General features: G+C 39.0%; 1 protein-coding gene across 10 annotated transcripts in view; it reads right to left on the minus strand.

Moving 5' to 3' along the window:
* Positions 1-16,773, minus strand: part of ST7 (suppression of tumorigenicity 7) — a 237,560-nt gene that overhangs the window by 42,494 nt on the left and 178,293 nt on the right. For all 10 annotated transcript variants that reach the window (XR_004384181.1, XM_032870768.1, XM_032870787.1 and 7 more), the window contains one exon: positions 15,425-15,539. Coding sequence is in view for 9 of the 10 variants with exons in the window: in XM_032870768.1 (XP_032726659.1) it covers positions 15,425-15,539 (115 nt within the window). In the remaining variant the exon portion in view is untranslated. The remainder of the gene's footprint in view (positions 1-15,424; positions 15,540-16,773) is intronic.

Raw genomic sequence — 16,773 nt, forward strand, 5'->3', positions numbered from 1 at the left:
GTGTTGGGAAAACTGGACAGCTACATGCAGAAGAATGAAAATGGACCACTTTCTTACATCATGCATAAATATAAACTCAAAATGAGTTAAGGACTTAAACATGAGACCTGAAACCATAAAAATCCTAATAGCACAGGTAGTAATTTCTTGGACATTGGCCTTAGCAACACTCTTCTAGATATGCCTCCTCAGGCGAAGGAAACAAAAAGCAAAAAATAAACCATTGGGACTACATCAAAATAAAACACTTCTGTACAGCAAAGGAAACAATCAATAAAACTCAAAGACAACTTCCTGAATGGGAGATGCTATTTGCAAATGATGTATCAGATAAAGGGTTAATATCCAAAATACATAAAGAACTTATACAACACACAAACACCCCAAATGATCCAATCAAAAATGGGCAGAAGACAGGAAGAGACATTTCTCTAGATAAGACATCTGGATGGCCAACAGACACGTGAAATGATGCTCAACATTCTATCATCAGGGAAATGCAAACCACACCTGTCAGAATAGCTAAAATCAAAAACACAAGAAACAAGTGTTGGCAAGCATATGGAGAAAAAGGACCTTTCATGCAGTTGGTAGGAATGCAAAGTGAAGCAGCCCCTGTGAAACACAGTACGGACATTCCTCAAAAAATTAAAAATACAATTACCACATAATTCAGTAAATCCCCTACTGGATATTTACTCAAAGAATATGAAAACACTAATTGGAAAAGACGGATGCACCCCTATGTTTACTGCAGTACTATTTGCAATAGCCAAATTATGGAAGCAACCAAAGGGTCCACTGATAGATGAATAAAGATGTGGTATATACACACAATGGACTATTACTCAGCCATAAAAAAGAACGAAATCTTGACATTTGCAACAACATAGATGGATCTAGAGAGTATAATGCTAAATTAAATAAGTCAGTCAGAGAAAGACAAATACCATATGGTTTAATTCATGTGGAATTTAGAAAACAAAGAAACTAAAAGAAAAAAAGAGACAAACCAAATTACAGACTCTTAACTTTAGAGAACAGACTGATGGTTACCACAGGGATGGTAGGTGAAGAAGATTAAAAGTACAGTTATCATGATGAACACTGAGCAATATACAAAATCGCTGAATCACTATACTGTATACCTGAAATTAATATAACACAGTATTTTAACTATACTGGAATTAAAACTTTTTTAACTAAGAAAAAGAATCCAAGAATGAGAAAAATGTTAGCTACAAAAAATAATGTTCTTATTAGCAAAGGAATATGTTCAGAGAAGTCAGTATAAAAACAGCTTTGAAACCTGCCTAGAGGTCAACTGGACCATATCTGAGCTGGAGGTTAGATGCTCCAGGAAGAGTGATTTTAAAAAGAAAGTAGATGCTATGTAATATACAGTATGATTAAGAGAAAAAATATTCTTAGATAATGACATAGATATTTACTCTTATAAAAGAAATAAGGGGAAAAAATAAAAAGAAATTTCAGGAAGAATAAAACAAATGCCAACAACCAAACAAAAAATACAAAAAGGAAATAATGACATATCACATAATCCCCAAAACAAGGAATGCTAAATAAATGTTTCTCACTTAAGCAAAGCTGAACTCCAGGCTTTAGTTTAAATTTCCTTCCACTTCTTGGCCATCTTTTGTTTCATACACGTCCTTTTTTGAAAGGGAAAGTACCTTTTCCAACTGTCTTAGGTATTCAAAATCCAATTGTCATGAAATCTACCATCTTGATTTCTACAATCTAAAAACTTCATTTAACTGGAATCACAGAGTATGTGCTCTTCCATGTCTGACTTCTCTCACTCAGAGTGATGTTTCTGAGATTCATCCCATGCTGTAGCATGTATCAATCCTTTATTCTTTTTTATTGCCGAGTAGTATTTCATTGTATGGATATACCACAATATGTTTGTTCTCTTGCTAATGGCTATTTGGGTTTTTTACCAGTTTGGGGATATTATGAATAAAGCTATTGACCACTCCCTTAGATATGTAATTGGAAATGAAACTGCTGAGTCTGAAAATAGACACATTTAAACTGGTAAACAGTGCTCCAGAGTGGTTGTAGGAAGTTCGCAAAACTAATATCTGATGATAAAGGTCAGAAAAATGGTTACTTCTGGGTTAAGAAGGCCAGAAGGTGGCATGAGGCAACTTTCTGAGATGATGGAAAGTTCTAATATCCTGGGTAGTGATAATACATGTGTGTATAAGAGAAAAGTCACCCTGCTCTACACTCCAGATTTGTGCATGTTATTATATCTAATTTATAACTCAGTTAAAAAGATTTTAAAAACAAACCTATAAATCCTGGGCTACCTGAAGCTGTCTTCTCCTGCTTCAAACTAACTTCCATAACATTTCAGTTGCCTTTTATCATTGTGCCCCCTCTTCTATGAATTATTATTATAAAAATTATTACTAGTTTTGCCTTCCATGACAAAACAGAACATGATCATTCCTCGTCAGCCTTTTGAATATTAAAATGGTTACAATATCTCCTCTAAGCCTAATCTTTTCCAGAATAAATACTTCTAATTCCTCCACTGATACGTTCTTCAGAATTTTTTGTTTATTTTTGTTATGAAGCCATGAATGATTTCAAAATATGAGAATTAGACATGGAAATAATCCTCTAAAACCCTGAAATCTGACCAGTACAGAGCTCAGGGGAAATGTAGTCTGAGGAACTACAGCCATAACACCTCTCGCAAAAACAGCTAGGATGGCCCTGGTGTTGAGCAGCTGGAAGTCCTTATTTGTTCCTATGATTGTGTGGTCAACAAAACCCCCAGGTTCTATTCAAATTGATTTCAGCCAAAGCCAAGTCTTTTCTCTTTTACTTAAGCCATGAAAATTTATGAACCTATAAGCAGGATTTCATATTTGATTCCATTAAATTTTAAATCTCAAAATGAAATCTGAACCATTAAAGCTTAATGGTTTCAGAATATCATTCCAGGCTATTAGTCATCATTCTGACTCAAGCTCCCACCCACAGCTTTATTCCATACAATTCATAAGCATACCTTCTCACCAAATGATCACTATCATCATTGAAATTACTGCTAACATTTATCAAGGGCTTATTAAGCTTGCTAGGCATTGGTGTTAATCACTTATATGCATTTTTCTACTTAATCCTCAGAGCAACCCTCTGAGATAGGACTTACTGTTAGCCCTATTTTATTTTATTTTATTTTAATTCAATAGGCCAACATTTGGTTCATCATTAGTTTTTGATGTAGTGCTCAGTGATTCATTAGTTGCGTATAATACCCCGTGCTCATCACACCATGCTCATCACACCCTCCTTATATAGATGGGGAAAGTGGTGGATATAATGGTTAAGAAATATGCCAATATCACATACTTAAAACAAATATGAGCACAAGATTTTGAATTGTGCTATCTTGTCTATAAGGTCTGTGGTAAAAATACTGACCATGGCAATACCAAGGAGAGGATCCAGGAATGCTATTCTAGAGGTTACCCTAAATTTGCAAAGGTCTGCAATGATGTATGTATAACCATTTATCAATGGTAATAATGAGTATTATATATATATATTATATAATTTAAATCATTAAATTATACCATTTATTAATGGTTATAATAGATATTATATACACCACTTATACCATTAAATCATACCATTTACCAATGATACAATTGTATTATGATTACATTATTTCACAGTACCTAACAAGGCAGCATTCAAAACAATATCAAATATTTTAATTAAATATATACATTCATCTATGGTATTCCTCTAATTCAGAAATACAAAAAAATAACTATTTAAATTAACAAGAAACATTTAAAGACTATTGTGCAGACTACAAATATTTTCACATCCACTATCTCAACTGTTCTTTTTTTTTTTTAAAGATTTTATTTATTTATTTGACAAAGAGAGATCACAAGTAGGCAGAGAGGCAGGCAGAGAGAGTGAGAGGGAAGCAGGCTCCCCGCTGAGCAGAAAACCCGATGAGGGACTCGATCCCAGGACCCCGAGATCACGACCCGAGCCGAAGGCAGCGGCTTAACCCACTGAGCCACCCAGGCGCCCCTATCTCAACTGTTCTAATTTAGCACAACTTCTTTAGTAAATCCATGTTGGATCTTCAATCACCTCATTTCCTAAATGTTAGTAAACCATATAATCATCTAGAATTTTACTGTGATTGACTTATTTGTTGAAATTCTAAAAAAGCAAAAAAAGAATCAAAAGTATTGAGGGCAAGTAGTAAATAAGAACGAATAAAGGTATATTTTTATCCATTTATTAACACATTACTATCTTCTCCAAATAGGAGTTCTGCAAGATGGATCAAAGAACTGGACAACAGCACACATCTGTGAAGGTCAAAAATCTTTTATTTTATAGATGAAAAAAATACAAGATCAGAGAAGTTCAATGATATGCTTCAGAGTCACCTAACTAATTAGTGACAGAACTGGTCTGGCAATGCCTGGTCCCTGTCACCATCCCGTACTGCCAATGTGCTGCTTGCTTCTGATTCCATTATTGTCATTCTCTTATACTTTCTTCGCCAGTTTGCTTGGAAAACAACTTCACAAGGGAAGGCTGGAGACTTTAGCTTCCTCTGGACTTAAGCAACCCTAACCACCTGCTTACAGGTTTCTACCCCACTTGTATATGTTTATTTAATGATTCATCACTCTGACCTTTTGTATATGAAATATAAAAATATACAAACATACAAATATATCATTTGTGTTTCCTTTACATTTTTTTCCATTGGGAATAACTATAATGTCACCATTTAGAATCTGCCATCTTTTTTGAATCATTTCCACTTAAAAATGTCTGCGTCTTCTATGCCAAATGGTGTCAGCACAAAGTTGTTCACTGAATCTCGAGTTAGAGGTTTATATTTATCTTTTCTCTGACTTAAAAAAGGGTATAGCTTTAAGCTTTTTGTTGTCAATTGTTCTTAAATTCAGGAAATTGTCTATGACTCATGTTCCCTTCTTTTACTACAACGAGCTATAAGATAACATGATCTCCTTCTCTTAAGGTTCTTCCATTTTGGTAAAAATTAAATTCAGCATATTAATCACTCTCAGGCTTTGCCTACTTTAGTAGCAACTGAACTGTCAATAAGGCAAGAATTTATCAGATGTGGGGCACCTGGGTGGCTCAGTTGGTTAAGCATCTGCCTTTGGCTCAGGTCATGATCTCAGGGTTCTGGCATCGAGCCCTGCATCAGGTTCTCTGCTCATCAGGGAGCCTGCTTCTCCCTCTCCCTCTCTGCTGCTCCCCCTGCTTGTGCTCTCTCTGTGTCAAATAAATACATAAAATCTTAAAAAAAAAAAAAAGTTTATCAGGTGCTTTGCTTTTAGCAAAGGAGACTTGTAGATCTGCATACACAGGTGTTCACATCCTGTACTGCACTGTCTCTAAATTCACAACCTTTAAAGGCTAGATGGACACTCCACCTGCTTCCCACGATTCCACATTTTCTCTCCCATGTCACTGTATGACTCAGCAGAAGTAGGTAGGTCTTGATGGGCTGTGTGAGACCTGGCAGGCTCTAACTGTGTTACACTCCCCCTGACAGATTATCTTAAGTTTATGCTAGATCTACATAGACCTGTTTCCTGTAGTTAAGAGATCACCAGAAAGCAAATGAAATTAAGTGGTTAGAGCTTAAAATAGGAAGTTTTGATAATCCAGGAAATAAAAAAGTTTCTGCACTGGGATTCCCATTTGTTGTTTAAAGAAGAAAAACCAAATTCTAATAAGTCTTTCATACTTTTTTGGTTGAAAACTACCAGATATCTCCCTAATGGAGAGAACTCTGCTTCTTTGCAGTCTGAAATGCCCACACTGGCATTGTGCAGTGGCCCTCCGCTCCCTCACGTCTTAGTGCTTCCATACTGTGTGCTCATCCCTCAACCACCTCAAGTCAAAGACGGCACTCAAGTCAAAAGAGGACTCTATTGTGCCACTCTCTCCACTTTGAGGTCAGACTGGAGCCCAACCCTGCTGACATTGGCTTATGGACTCTCCATGGCCTGTGGAGGTAGGACCAAAGCTCTGTGAGGTGCGGTCTCTACCTAATTTACCCAGTGCATCTCCGGCCCTTTGTGCAGCCTTCCACCATCCCTCTGCTTGGCAGGATACGTGGAGTATTCCACACGGCCTGGTCAGTCCTGTTCCTGAACCTTTCCATTTGCTCTGTCTCTAGTATTTTCACTGTCTGGTTCAACTCAGATGCCCACTCTACTAGGAAGGCTTCTCTCACCTTCCCCTGGGTAAAGTGTACCTTCCATATTGGGTTAAATTCTATTGCAGTCTTTACAGCAATTATTTTCTTACTTCCCTCTCCTACTTGTGTGGTATGTGTTTCCTTCTTCGTCACTTTGTACCCTTGAACCAAAACAGTGTCTAAAATATGGTGGTCCTGTGCTTGCTGAATGAAATCTCAAGTTAATGTACTAACATCTCAAATCACTTGATATTAGCTCCCTTTGATAAGCAAACACTGACATCTAATTAGCTTCTGGAAGCCAAAAGTGTCAGGATTGATGAATATACTAAGAGAGAGTCAGAAACTTGTTATTTCTCGGGGCACCTGGGTGGCTCAGCGGGTTAAGCCTCTGCCTTCCCCCAGGTCATGATCTCAGGGTCCTGGGTTCGGGTCCCACATCAGGCTCTCTGCTCAGCAGGGAGCCTGCATCCCCCTCTCTCTGCCTGCCTCTCTGCCTACTTGTGATCTCTCTCTCTCTCTGTCAAATAAATAAATAAAATCTTTTTAAAAAATAAAAAAAACTTGTTATTTCTCAATATGTGTACTGTACTTATCGTTGCTTATGGCATTCTAGCAAAAAGGATGAAGCAGTACTGGCGCTCTAAATACGGATATCCAGATGTCTATTTGAGACAGCAGTGGAGTTTACAAGTGAGGCAGGGAGAAAGCAAGAGTACAAGTTGACAAGGTTGAAGGGAAGTAGAAGGGTTTGGGGCCAAAAACAAGGAAGGCAAACCACACCTCTTCTGGCTCCCTAGGACCCTTTATGGGAATGAGGCCACTGAAGGAAAAGGTCATCTCAGGGAGAATGACTCTTAAGTTTTCAAAAGTCATAAATGCTCATAACAGCAAAGTTGGAATTCAATGTAATAATCTTGGGAGGAAATTTATGTAATTTGGAGCAAAACTGTCAATTTGATGTGTCTCAGGAAACCCATGGGGCAAAACTTTAGATAGAATAGTTTTTTTTCGGTGATAATCTTTTTGACCTAATTTCCTTCTGTTCATCTACATAATAATAATCAAGATGTAATTTTAAAAGGATCATTACTGTTCCTATGCATGAGCTAGGTCAATTTCCTATCTGTAATTCCAAAACAGTGTTTTCAAGGGCAGCAGCCAGCATAAACAAGTCCCAAAGCACTTCACAAACGACGACACCATGTCATGGTGCATCTCTGTCTAAAAAGTCATTCATTCACAGCAGCTGTTTGGAATGTCTACCCTTGCACGGGAATATCCGAGAAGAAGAGATAGGGCTTGTTCTCAAAGGGTTTCTTTCTCTGCACTGCTTCAGCATGTTTCAAACAGAGTCATAGAGCACTGATTCATCCCACCTCAATTTACTGTGGGCGGTTTTGACTTTTTGGGTTTTCTTGTATTGTTTTTTGGTGTTACTGGGTTTTTTTTACATCTTTCTCTACCAGACTATAAAGCTTCTTTGCAACACAGACTAGATTATGTTCACTTCTGAATCTGAGTGCATGGAAAGTTAGATATTTTCTTTTTTTTTTAGATTTATTTATTTATTTATTTATTTGACAGAGAGAGAGAGAGAGAGAGAGAGAGAGAGATCACAAGTAGGCAGAGAGCCAAGCAGAAAGAGAGGGGGAAGCAGGTTCCCTGCTGACCAGAGAGCCCGATGCAGGGCTCGATCCCAGGACCCTGAGATCATGACCTGAGCCGAAGGTAGAGGCTTAACCCAATAAGCCACCCAGGGGCCCCACGTTAGTATTTTCAATATATGGATTTGATCTTGCTGAATTAATTTAAAAAAGAAACTAATCTGTGCTCGCTTCAGCAGCACATATACTTAAAAGAAACTAATCTAATTATTCTCTGTAATCATTTAAAATTATACAGTATCAAGTACCTCTTTTTGGTCAGGCAACACACTGATATACTAGAAGTTTATATAGATCCAACACATTTGGCCTTGAAAGACACTTTTGGAGCCGTAAACTGACCCACCAAACGAACAAAAACGCAGCCAGTTTCTTCTTCCTAACCTGTTTATGGATGAGATGTGTTATTACTGTCCCATTATGTGATACAGTCCTCCATGTGGCTTTCTTCAATACAATCTCTCAGTTTACTTCTGTACATGATATGATACAAAGAAAACAATAGAAATGTAGAATTCTGTACTTATTGTTTGATTTTTTTGTTGTTGTTGTTCCAGACAATGTAAGGTTTCTTTGTCCCACCTTTAAAAAGCCAATCTGAGGTCCTCTTTCAACCAAAGGGAAAAACTTCACTGAAGAAATAAAAAGGACTGATATACCAAACTTCAAAAAGATGTGCCACCTGGGAGTTCAATGATTCAATCGGGAAATACTACATGACCTTAGTAATTTGGGGCAGGGGGAGGGGTAGGCAACGCAGACTCAACTACACCCAGAAAAATTAATCTTATGCTACAAAGCCAAATACCAGATGTTATTTGCAACTTTTGGATTGGATTACCCGGGAAGGTCTGTGTCAGAGAGCCCTTCTATGGCTAATGCCCTGGAGTCAAACACAGCAGTTTATGTGATGGTAATGACCGGCTGGGGAAGGATCTTACCTTGGTAAATTATGATAACTAGGTAATAAGGATTACTAAGGCCAATATGCATTTCAAGGGTTTGTTCATGTGCCAACTATGTGAATTACAAATGTATGCATTCATAAGATGCCTTCCATCATCAGAGACAATAGAAGTTTCTCATGCATACAGTCTTTATTGAAATAACATCTATTACTAGAACTGCATGTATATGACAGTCAGAACTCCTGCATGTATATGACATAACTTCATAGGCCTAGTTTACTTGACAGATCTACCTACCTCTTGGTTTCTAAGTCAGCAGAGCACCCAGTGAAAAGCTATAAAGGACCATCATTTCTCAGTGACTCATGCTTACCAGCCTAAAGCCATAGCTCATGGGATCAGTGCTGACAATCATTTTCTTTGAAGCAGTGACGTGATTCATTTGCCCATCTTTTATAGAAGGATGCTCTTCGACATTTGCCTTGGTATCCTTATCTTTTCCATAAGAACCAGCTCCGGGAAGGGAGCTAGACTAGGTTTACAGTCTGTCCCTAGGGACTGACTGCATTTCAAATCTTTTTTGAATGCAGCCTAATTTATCTCAGAAGCTGTGGTACCTGCAGCATCAAAACTCACAACTAGACACTTGACAGAAAAGCACTGTTTTGGAGGTCTGGACTGTGTGACGCTCAAAGCCTGACGTTGATGGCCTGAAAACAGATTTTACTCACTGGTCTTCCTGGCATCGCAGATCCCTCTTATTCGTGCCCATTCCTTAAACATAAATGAAAAACAGCCTAACAAAAAGACAGAGTATCCAGTGACCCCTTGAAGGGAACTGTGATGATAGCTGAGTAGCTTGTGTTAGCTTATAAGGCCTTGGGCAATGAACACAGTTTACGAAATTTTTACTTAAAACTACATGCTGACTCTGCAAAACAGTATCAGCAAAAAGCTTATTCTCCGAATAGTCTCAACATAGAGTAATTCCCTAATGCTTTCTTTAGAACCTCTGTTTTCAATCTACTGAGATGAAAGTATTTCCCCCAGTGTTAGAAACATGTCCTGTTCTTGAAAGTATACCCTGTATACACTACCAGATGGCAGATGATAATGCTAATTCAGGATGGGCTTGATGGCACCGTAAAAAAAAACAGTCTTGATACAGTTGTTGCATTTATATAACATTCATGACTATATAGAAGACCAATTTGTCCCTCACAGGGAAACTTCTGTCCCAAATTAGGGGCAATCACTAAATGACCTAATGGAGTAAATATCCAAAAGAGCTTGGATTTGCATTTCCATTGGTGCAAATTGCCCCAAGACTGAAACAATTTGTTTTTTTGATCACGAATGAAAATCCCTGGCATTTTTTTTTTCAGCATTCCAAAAGTTTAAGAATTGTTTGTAGATAAAACTAAGCATTTCCATTCTTATCAAATATCTACCTCTCTACATGTCCTATTAGATCCATAAGGAATTTTAATAACAGCTCATAACACTGCCTTTTGGGGGTGGAGCACAAGACAGGATTCTTATTCTCTCATTTTAGCTGACATTTTATATATGGTTTTCCTTTTGAACAAAATGGATTGAGAACAGTGGTGAAGTTCAGGAGTGATCTTTGTTCTTTACAATGGCTGAGAGTTACGGAATGCTTATTGTGTACCCCACACTGTTCTACACATATAACATGGATTAAATACTTTAATCCTCGTGACAAATTCCCAGCTGTGTGATCTTGAGCAAGTTACTTAGCCTTTCTAAGCCTTGATTCCACTTCCAGAGAAAGAAACCAAGGCTTAGAAGGTTAAGTAGTGTGCTGAAGTTCACTTGGCTGGTGAAAAGGCGAAACTGGCACTTGATCTCAGCAGGCCGGCACCCGGCCTAGTGGTCTTCATCACCATGGGTTCAGCCTCTGGTATCCTCAGAGATCGCAACCGAGAGACAGACAAAACGAGACACTCCCAAAGGTATCTTACAGCAAGCACACTCGCATTCACTTGCTCTATAACATTCTTCTGAAGTTGAAATGCACAAATGATAATGAATAATAAATGCATGAATTCTTTTCCACATTTCCACCCTAATCTATGAGACTTCAGTTTTCAACGTAGGTGGCCTATAAGCTCCTTTGAAAGGCAACCCAAAGCTTGTAACAACTTTCTCCATGGTTCTCAAAGAAGGTTCTGATGACTTAATGATCTTTAAAACATTTCTGTGTGTATAGCTTATGTATGACTTAAAAAAAATGATAAAACTCAAATCAACATGATTACATCAAATCTCCTTTGTGACAAAGAAATCAGGCACAAGGTGATTGAAAACAGAAAGCCATATTTTGAATAGAGTTTCAGAAAGATAAGCAAATAGAGACATACTAAGTTCTTAAGGAATGATTAAAAAGGAATCTTAAAAGACAATCTGGCATCACTGAAATTCTGCACCACAACTCCAGCCCACCTAACTCATGCTTTTCCAAAAGGAGCGAGAGAGGCAGAGCGAGTCATTTAGCAAGGCTTACACTGATGGAAAACACATGGGCTTTTAGAGCCAGGGAGACCTGGATTTGAATCCCAGTTCTGCAGTTTTCAAGGAATGTGGTCTTGAAAGTTACTTAAACTCACAAGCCTCAGTTTCTGCATCTGCTAAAATGGAATAACCACCTCCTTGCAAGGTTACCGAGGGTTACAGGTAATGCATATAACATGCTTGGCACATGGTAGGTTCTCAATAAACTGTAGCTAATAATAACAACAAGAAGAATGGTATTAATAAAAACAGTTAAAAAAAAAATACTGCCAAAAGCAGAGACAGTGGAAGCATGATGGCTTAAGACCACTGGCCTGGAGTTAGACCACCTCAGTTTCGATTCTGGCTTTCCTTTCCTCATGGAATTCACATCTTATTGAACAAAGATAGACCTCAGTTTCTCTCTTTTTTCACACAGTATAACACCTCCATGGCTTTACTTTAACATCTTGGGCTTATCTCTGTACCAGTTACCACAGCTATTAAATGGGGCTAATAATAGTATCTGCTTCATATGCCTGTAGTAAGAATAAGTGAGTTCATCCGTGTAGAGCTTAGAATCCTGTCTGACCATGACACAATATAAGAACTCAATAAATGCTAGCTGTTGCTGTTGTATTTTAGTCCTTGTGTGAAGGTCTCCAAAAGCAGGACCAACCACCCAGATAAAAACTGCCCACCCATAATGTGGGCAAGCAAATTTAAAAAGGAATATGAAAAGTCCTGAGGATAGCAAGACAGCACTTCAAACTAATGGCTGGAATAATAGAACATGAGAAGTTATCTCAAGGGCAAAATCAAAATTAGACTACAAATTATAAGGAGGTATGACCAATTCACTGGTAATCCTACTAGGGATCCAGGTGCTTCACTGTAAAAGGAGTTTGTGAACACCACTTTTTTTTTTTTTTTTTAGATTATTTATTTATTTATTTGACACACAGAGAGAGATCACAAGTAGGCAGAGAGGCAGGCAGCGAGAGAGAGGGAAGCAGGCTCCCCACTGAGCAGAGAGCCTGATGTGGGACTCGATCCCAGGACCCTGAGATCATGACCTGAGCCGAAGGCAGAGGTTTAACCCACTGAGCCACCCAGGCGCCTGTGAACACCACTTTTAAAACTCAAAGCTAAAAAAATTTTTTTAAAAGGTATAGAACAAAAAGAATGAGGCCAAGGGATACGTGTTACCTTCTTCCTTCCTTTGAACACATTGGTTTCCCCCCTGTGCCTTGTCATATTTCTAAATCCTTTTTGAACAGGTCAGAAAGCAGCACAAATCCCATTGTGTCACTTCCCAACATACTATTTTAAAAAACTCGGCCACCTAGCAAAAGTAATAAAGAAGGACCGCTGAGCCCATAAACCCTCCAAGAAATAGCTACCCAACCAGAGCATTCCAATTTGCAAAGATAAAATATAATCGTGCTGCTCTGGGTGTGGCTTTAAGAAGAGGGATGGGGAGGCTGGGATTCAAAGTGCTGTCTCCAACATCTCATGCACTAGACTGATGACATCTGAAGTAGGGCGAGGAACAGGGAGCCCCTAATTGCTGTCTGTACTCCAAGCCCTCTAAAGCACCCACACTTTCTTGCACAGGGCCAGAAAAATGAGGCAACAACTCAGTCAAGATCCTTTGGGTGTCCAGGAGAAGCAGCAGGGCTAAACTTGAAAGAGCCCATTTCATGGTATGGGGTGAGAAACAAGAGGCATATTTTTTAATAGTCTGATGTGGTTGCAGATCATTCTACGAGAACAGTAACTTCAGCAGCCACTTCATTATATTCTACTGTAAATGACACAGGCCTGAGCCAAGTCCTCACCAAAACACCCTCCAGAATTCAGTCCGGGTTAGGTCATCTACAGTCTATTGACAACTGCTGAACTCAAAACTCCTACCACGGCATCTCAGCAACAGTATGTGTCCTGCCACTAATGAGGTTCTTTTTCCATGAATAATGAATAAGAACATCATCTCTGTTGCCAGGTACACAACATAAACAAAGCCCAACACAAGGGCCCTGGTATGGTGAGTTTGTCTATTCGCAACAAAGAATTTTGTAAAGTGTGAGCCAAGTTTTAGTGGAGGGTGGGACGGGCTGTTGTAACAAATAATGTGAACATATGTTATCAGAATCTAATAAATCAGCATTTGGTTGTTGTGGAGCCGGGGCTGTGCAGTGGGATAGACAGAGATGACAAAAAAACTCCAAATGAGTTCATTTCTCTATTTTACAGTCAGTCTTATAACCAAAGCTGATGATTTCTGTAATGAACTGAGATTGTTGTGAAAGGAGCCTTAGGAGATTTGAGATACCAAAGGCTCTACCAGTTAGAACTTTTCTCTTAAGCTTTGGTGTACTAGGTTGGCACTAGGAATGAGATCACCAGAACCTTGCAACGGCATTGACAGCTAGAGGGTAGCATGAGGAAAAAGTGTGCCTGAACCCAGCTGCGTGGGACTCGGTTCCTTTTGCACCACAAGACCCTCAGTGTATGAGCATTTTGCTTAGAATGTAGTCTATGGCTTAGATTCCCAAGGTCAGCCAAATAACGAGATTCTAGCAAATAAACCGAAAACAAAAGTGAGCTGACATGAAGGCCAAACAGTCTTCATTTTGTTTACTACAAAGTACGCCACAAATACTTTTCTCTCTTTCTAAAATCAGTTCCATACTAGGTAGCATATATCTTGTTACACAGGGTGCTTATGTTTGCACAGGCCAAGTAATGGCATCACTGGCTGAGGGCTTGTAGTTTCCACTGATTTGAGCAAGAATTAATAAAACAAAACAAAACCAAGTCTCCCAATGCCTTAGCTTCTCCAACTATAGTTGGAGAACAACTCCAACCTGCTTCAGAGATTCCTTATGAAGAACTATGCATTAAAATAAAATAGTTCAGGGGCACTTGGGTGGCTCAGTGGGTTAAGCTGCTGCCTTCGGCTCAGGTCATGATCTCAAGGTCCTGGGATTGAGCCCCACATCTGGCTCTCTGCTCAGCAGGGAGCCTTCTCTCTCTCTCTCCCTCAGCCTGCCTCTCTGCCTACTTGTGATCTTTCTCTGTCAAATAAATAAATAAAATCTTTAAAATAAAATAAAATAGTTCATTCTATTAGTTTGAGGAATTCCTGGAAATTTTGACCTGAACAGTTCTTTAAATGTACTGAAGATGCTTACTAAAGAAGGAATACTTTACAAAGCAAAAAATGAGCATGTGATAAAAGTAATCGCTCCTATTTTAGAAGCAAACAAATGAAATAAGGTAGGATAATATAATATTCTGCAGAGATTCCAGGAGCTAGGTCATGGCAGGGAATTCTGGGGATAACTCTTTGGCAATTAATCAAATAATCAATTCACAGACAAAGGCAATACCACACAAGAGTTTTGAAATCTCTAAGATGCATCAGTTTATTTTTCTGGTTTATTAAGAAGAGGCAAAATGAAATAAGCTCATGGGTAAGTAACCTGAATGGCGAAGGGACTTCAAGGCCTTTCAGGTGCAGAAATGGAAAGTATTCTGCTAATGAGGAGAAGACCTGGGATGAAGGGTACATTCTTTTATCTTTAAATATTTACTGAACTGTCTGTCATGAGGGCTATAGTAAGGACTACTAGCTATTCTATATTGCTTCAAGGATCAACACGACCTGCTAGTAGTGGTTACAGCTGCCCACTGTGGAGTCACAGCAGGAGCTCTAACAGCCAGGGCGGTCCCCACAGGGTAGTGCTGCCTGCAGAGTTTCTGAATGACTTCTGACCATGGAGGCAATAAAGCAGAGCATGCCTAACTCTTGCTGACAGGAAGAGTAGAAGGGGAACCCACTGGGAGGGAAGGAGAGGCATGGGGCATAGGCCATGGGACATCTCTGGCACCCACTGACCAACCACAAAACCCTATGATTTTATAAAATACCATCCTAAAACTGTAGGTAAAAATTCTGCAAGTGGGTAGTTATTAAAGTCCTATACTATTTGAAATGATCTTTCTGATCTAACTGCTGAAATACATCAGGAGAAAAATACTCAAGTAGATAAAAATACCCAAGAACTTACCATCATACTTTGCTAAGACTGCCTGAACATCAGCATATGCTTGTAGTTCTAGAAGAGCTTCTAAAAGGTTTTCATGGATGTTGAACATGCTCAGTAAGGGGAACTCCTTCATTAACTAGGAAAGAAGAAATAAAGGATAATTAATATATTTCTTACTTTCTAAAAGTATAACAAGTACTGCATTATAATACATTTATATGATAAAAAAGTATAATACAATTTTAGCAATATAGGTAAATACCAAATTATAAGCATTCATACCAATTATTATTTTGTAAAGAATTAAATGCTCAAATCTTTTCCTGCTATTTTGGAAAAATGGCAACTTTGAATTTGTGAGAACCCAATGTGGAAGAATATCCAAAGAGAGGGGGTTTCATAAAACCTGAGGAAGAGGGGTGCATGGGTGGCTCAGTGGGTTAAGCCTCTGCCTTCGGCTCAGGTCATGATCTCAGGGTTCTGGGATCGAGCCCCCCATGGGGCTTTCTGCTCATCGGGGAGCCTGCTTCCCCCTCTCTCTGTCTGCCTCTCTGCCTACTTGTGATCTCTCTCTGTCAAATAAATAAATAAGATCTTAAAAAACAAAACAAAACTGAGGAAGATGCTTAGATGTAGCACTCAGTAATGTTAAAATATGATAGAGGCAAATTAGGTAGAAGTTGAACACTATCTCATAGGCGTTGACAGTTTAACTTGGTTAAGAGCAGTTTGATGAAAGCCAGAGACCAGAAATGGAGGCAAGCAGGCACTATTCTTTTGAGCAGCCTGGTGACAAAGTCACGGAGAAAAGGCAAGAAAATAACCAGAAGTGGTAAGGGTTGAGAAAATGAGCAGGTAGTGATAGAGAGCAGTAGAAAGGAAGGATGTTCGGGAGTTCCTGAGTGATGGCCTCAAAAAGACAGGAATCAAGATCATTTTCTGAAACTGAGGGAATAGGTGACAGGGAGGAAGTTTGAAGATGGGGTGAAAATACAGAACAGACATAAAAAGGAGAACTGCTTGGGAAACAATCTAGGATTGCAAAGGCCATCATGAGGACTTAGCAAATTTGGAGCCATGAATTCACAGAGGCTACAACTGGCATGCTTGTCAAGTTTTAGTTAGCAGTGCTCACCAGCCCAGGGACAGCAGCAAACATGTCAGATGATGAGGCTGAACCTGGGCAGATTGAATTAGATTCAGAAGGGAGTCAAGAAGCAAGGAGAGTTGGCTAGAATGAGGAAAGAATGATTAAAGGAACAGTCTAAAGGTTCTAGACAAGAAGGGGAGCAGGAGGGGCCCAAAGGGAGATAAAAGGTACAATATGGGGCACCTGTGTGGCTCAGTCTGTTGATCGTCTACTTTCAGCT

The sequence above is a fragment of the Lontra canadensis genome, unplaced genomic scaffold (assembly GCF_010015895.1).
Source record: "Lontra canadensis isolate GAN:19392208 unplaced genomic scaffold, GSC_riverotter_1.0 scaffold2, whole genome shotgun sequence".
Classification (NCBI taxonomy): domain Eukaryota; kingdom Metazoa; phylum Chordata; class Mammalia; order Carnivora; family Mustelidae; genus Lontra; species Lontra canadensis.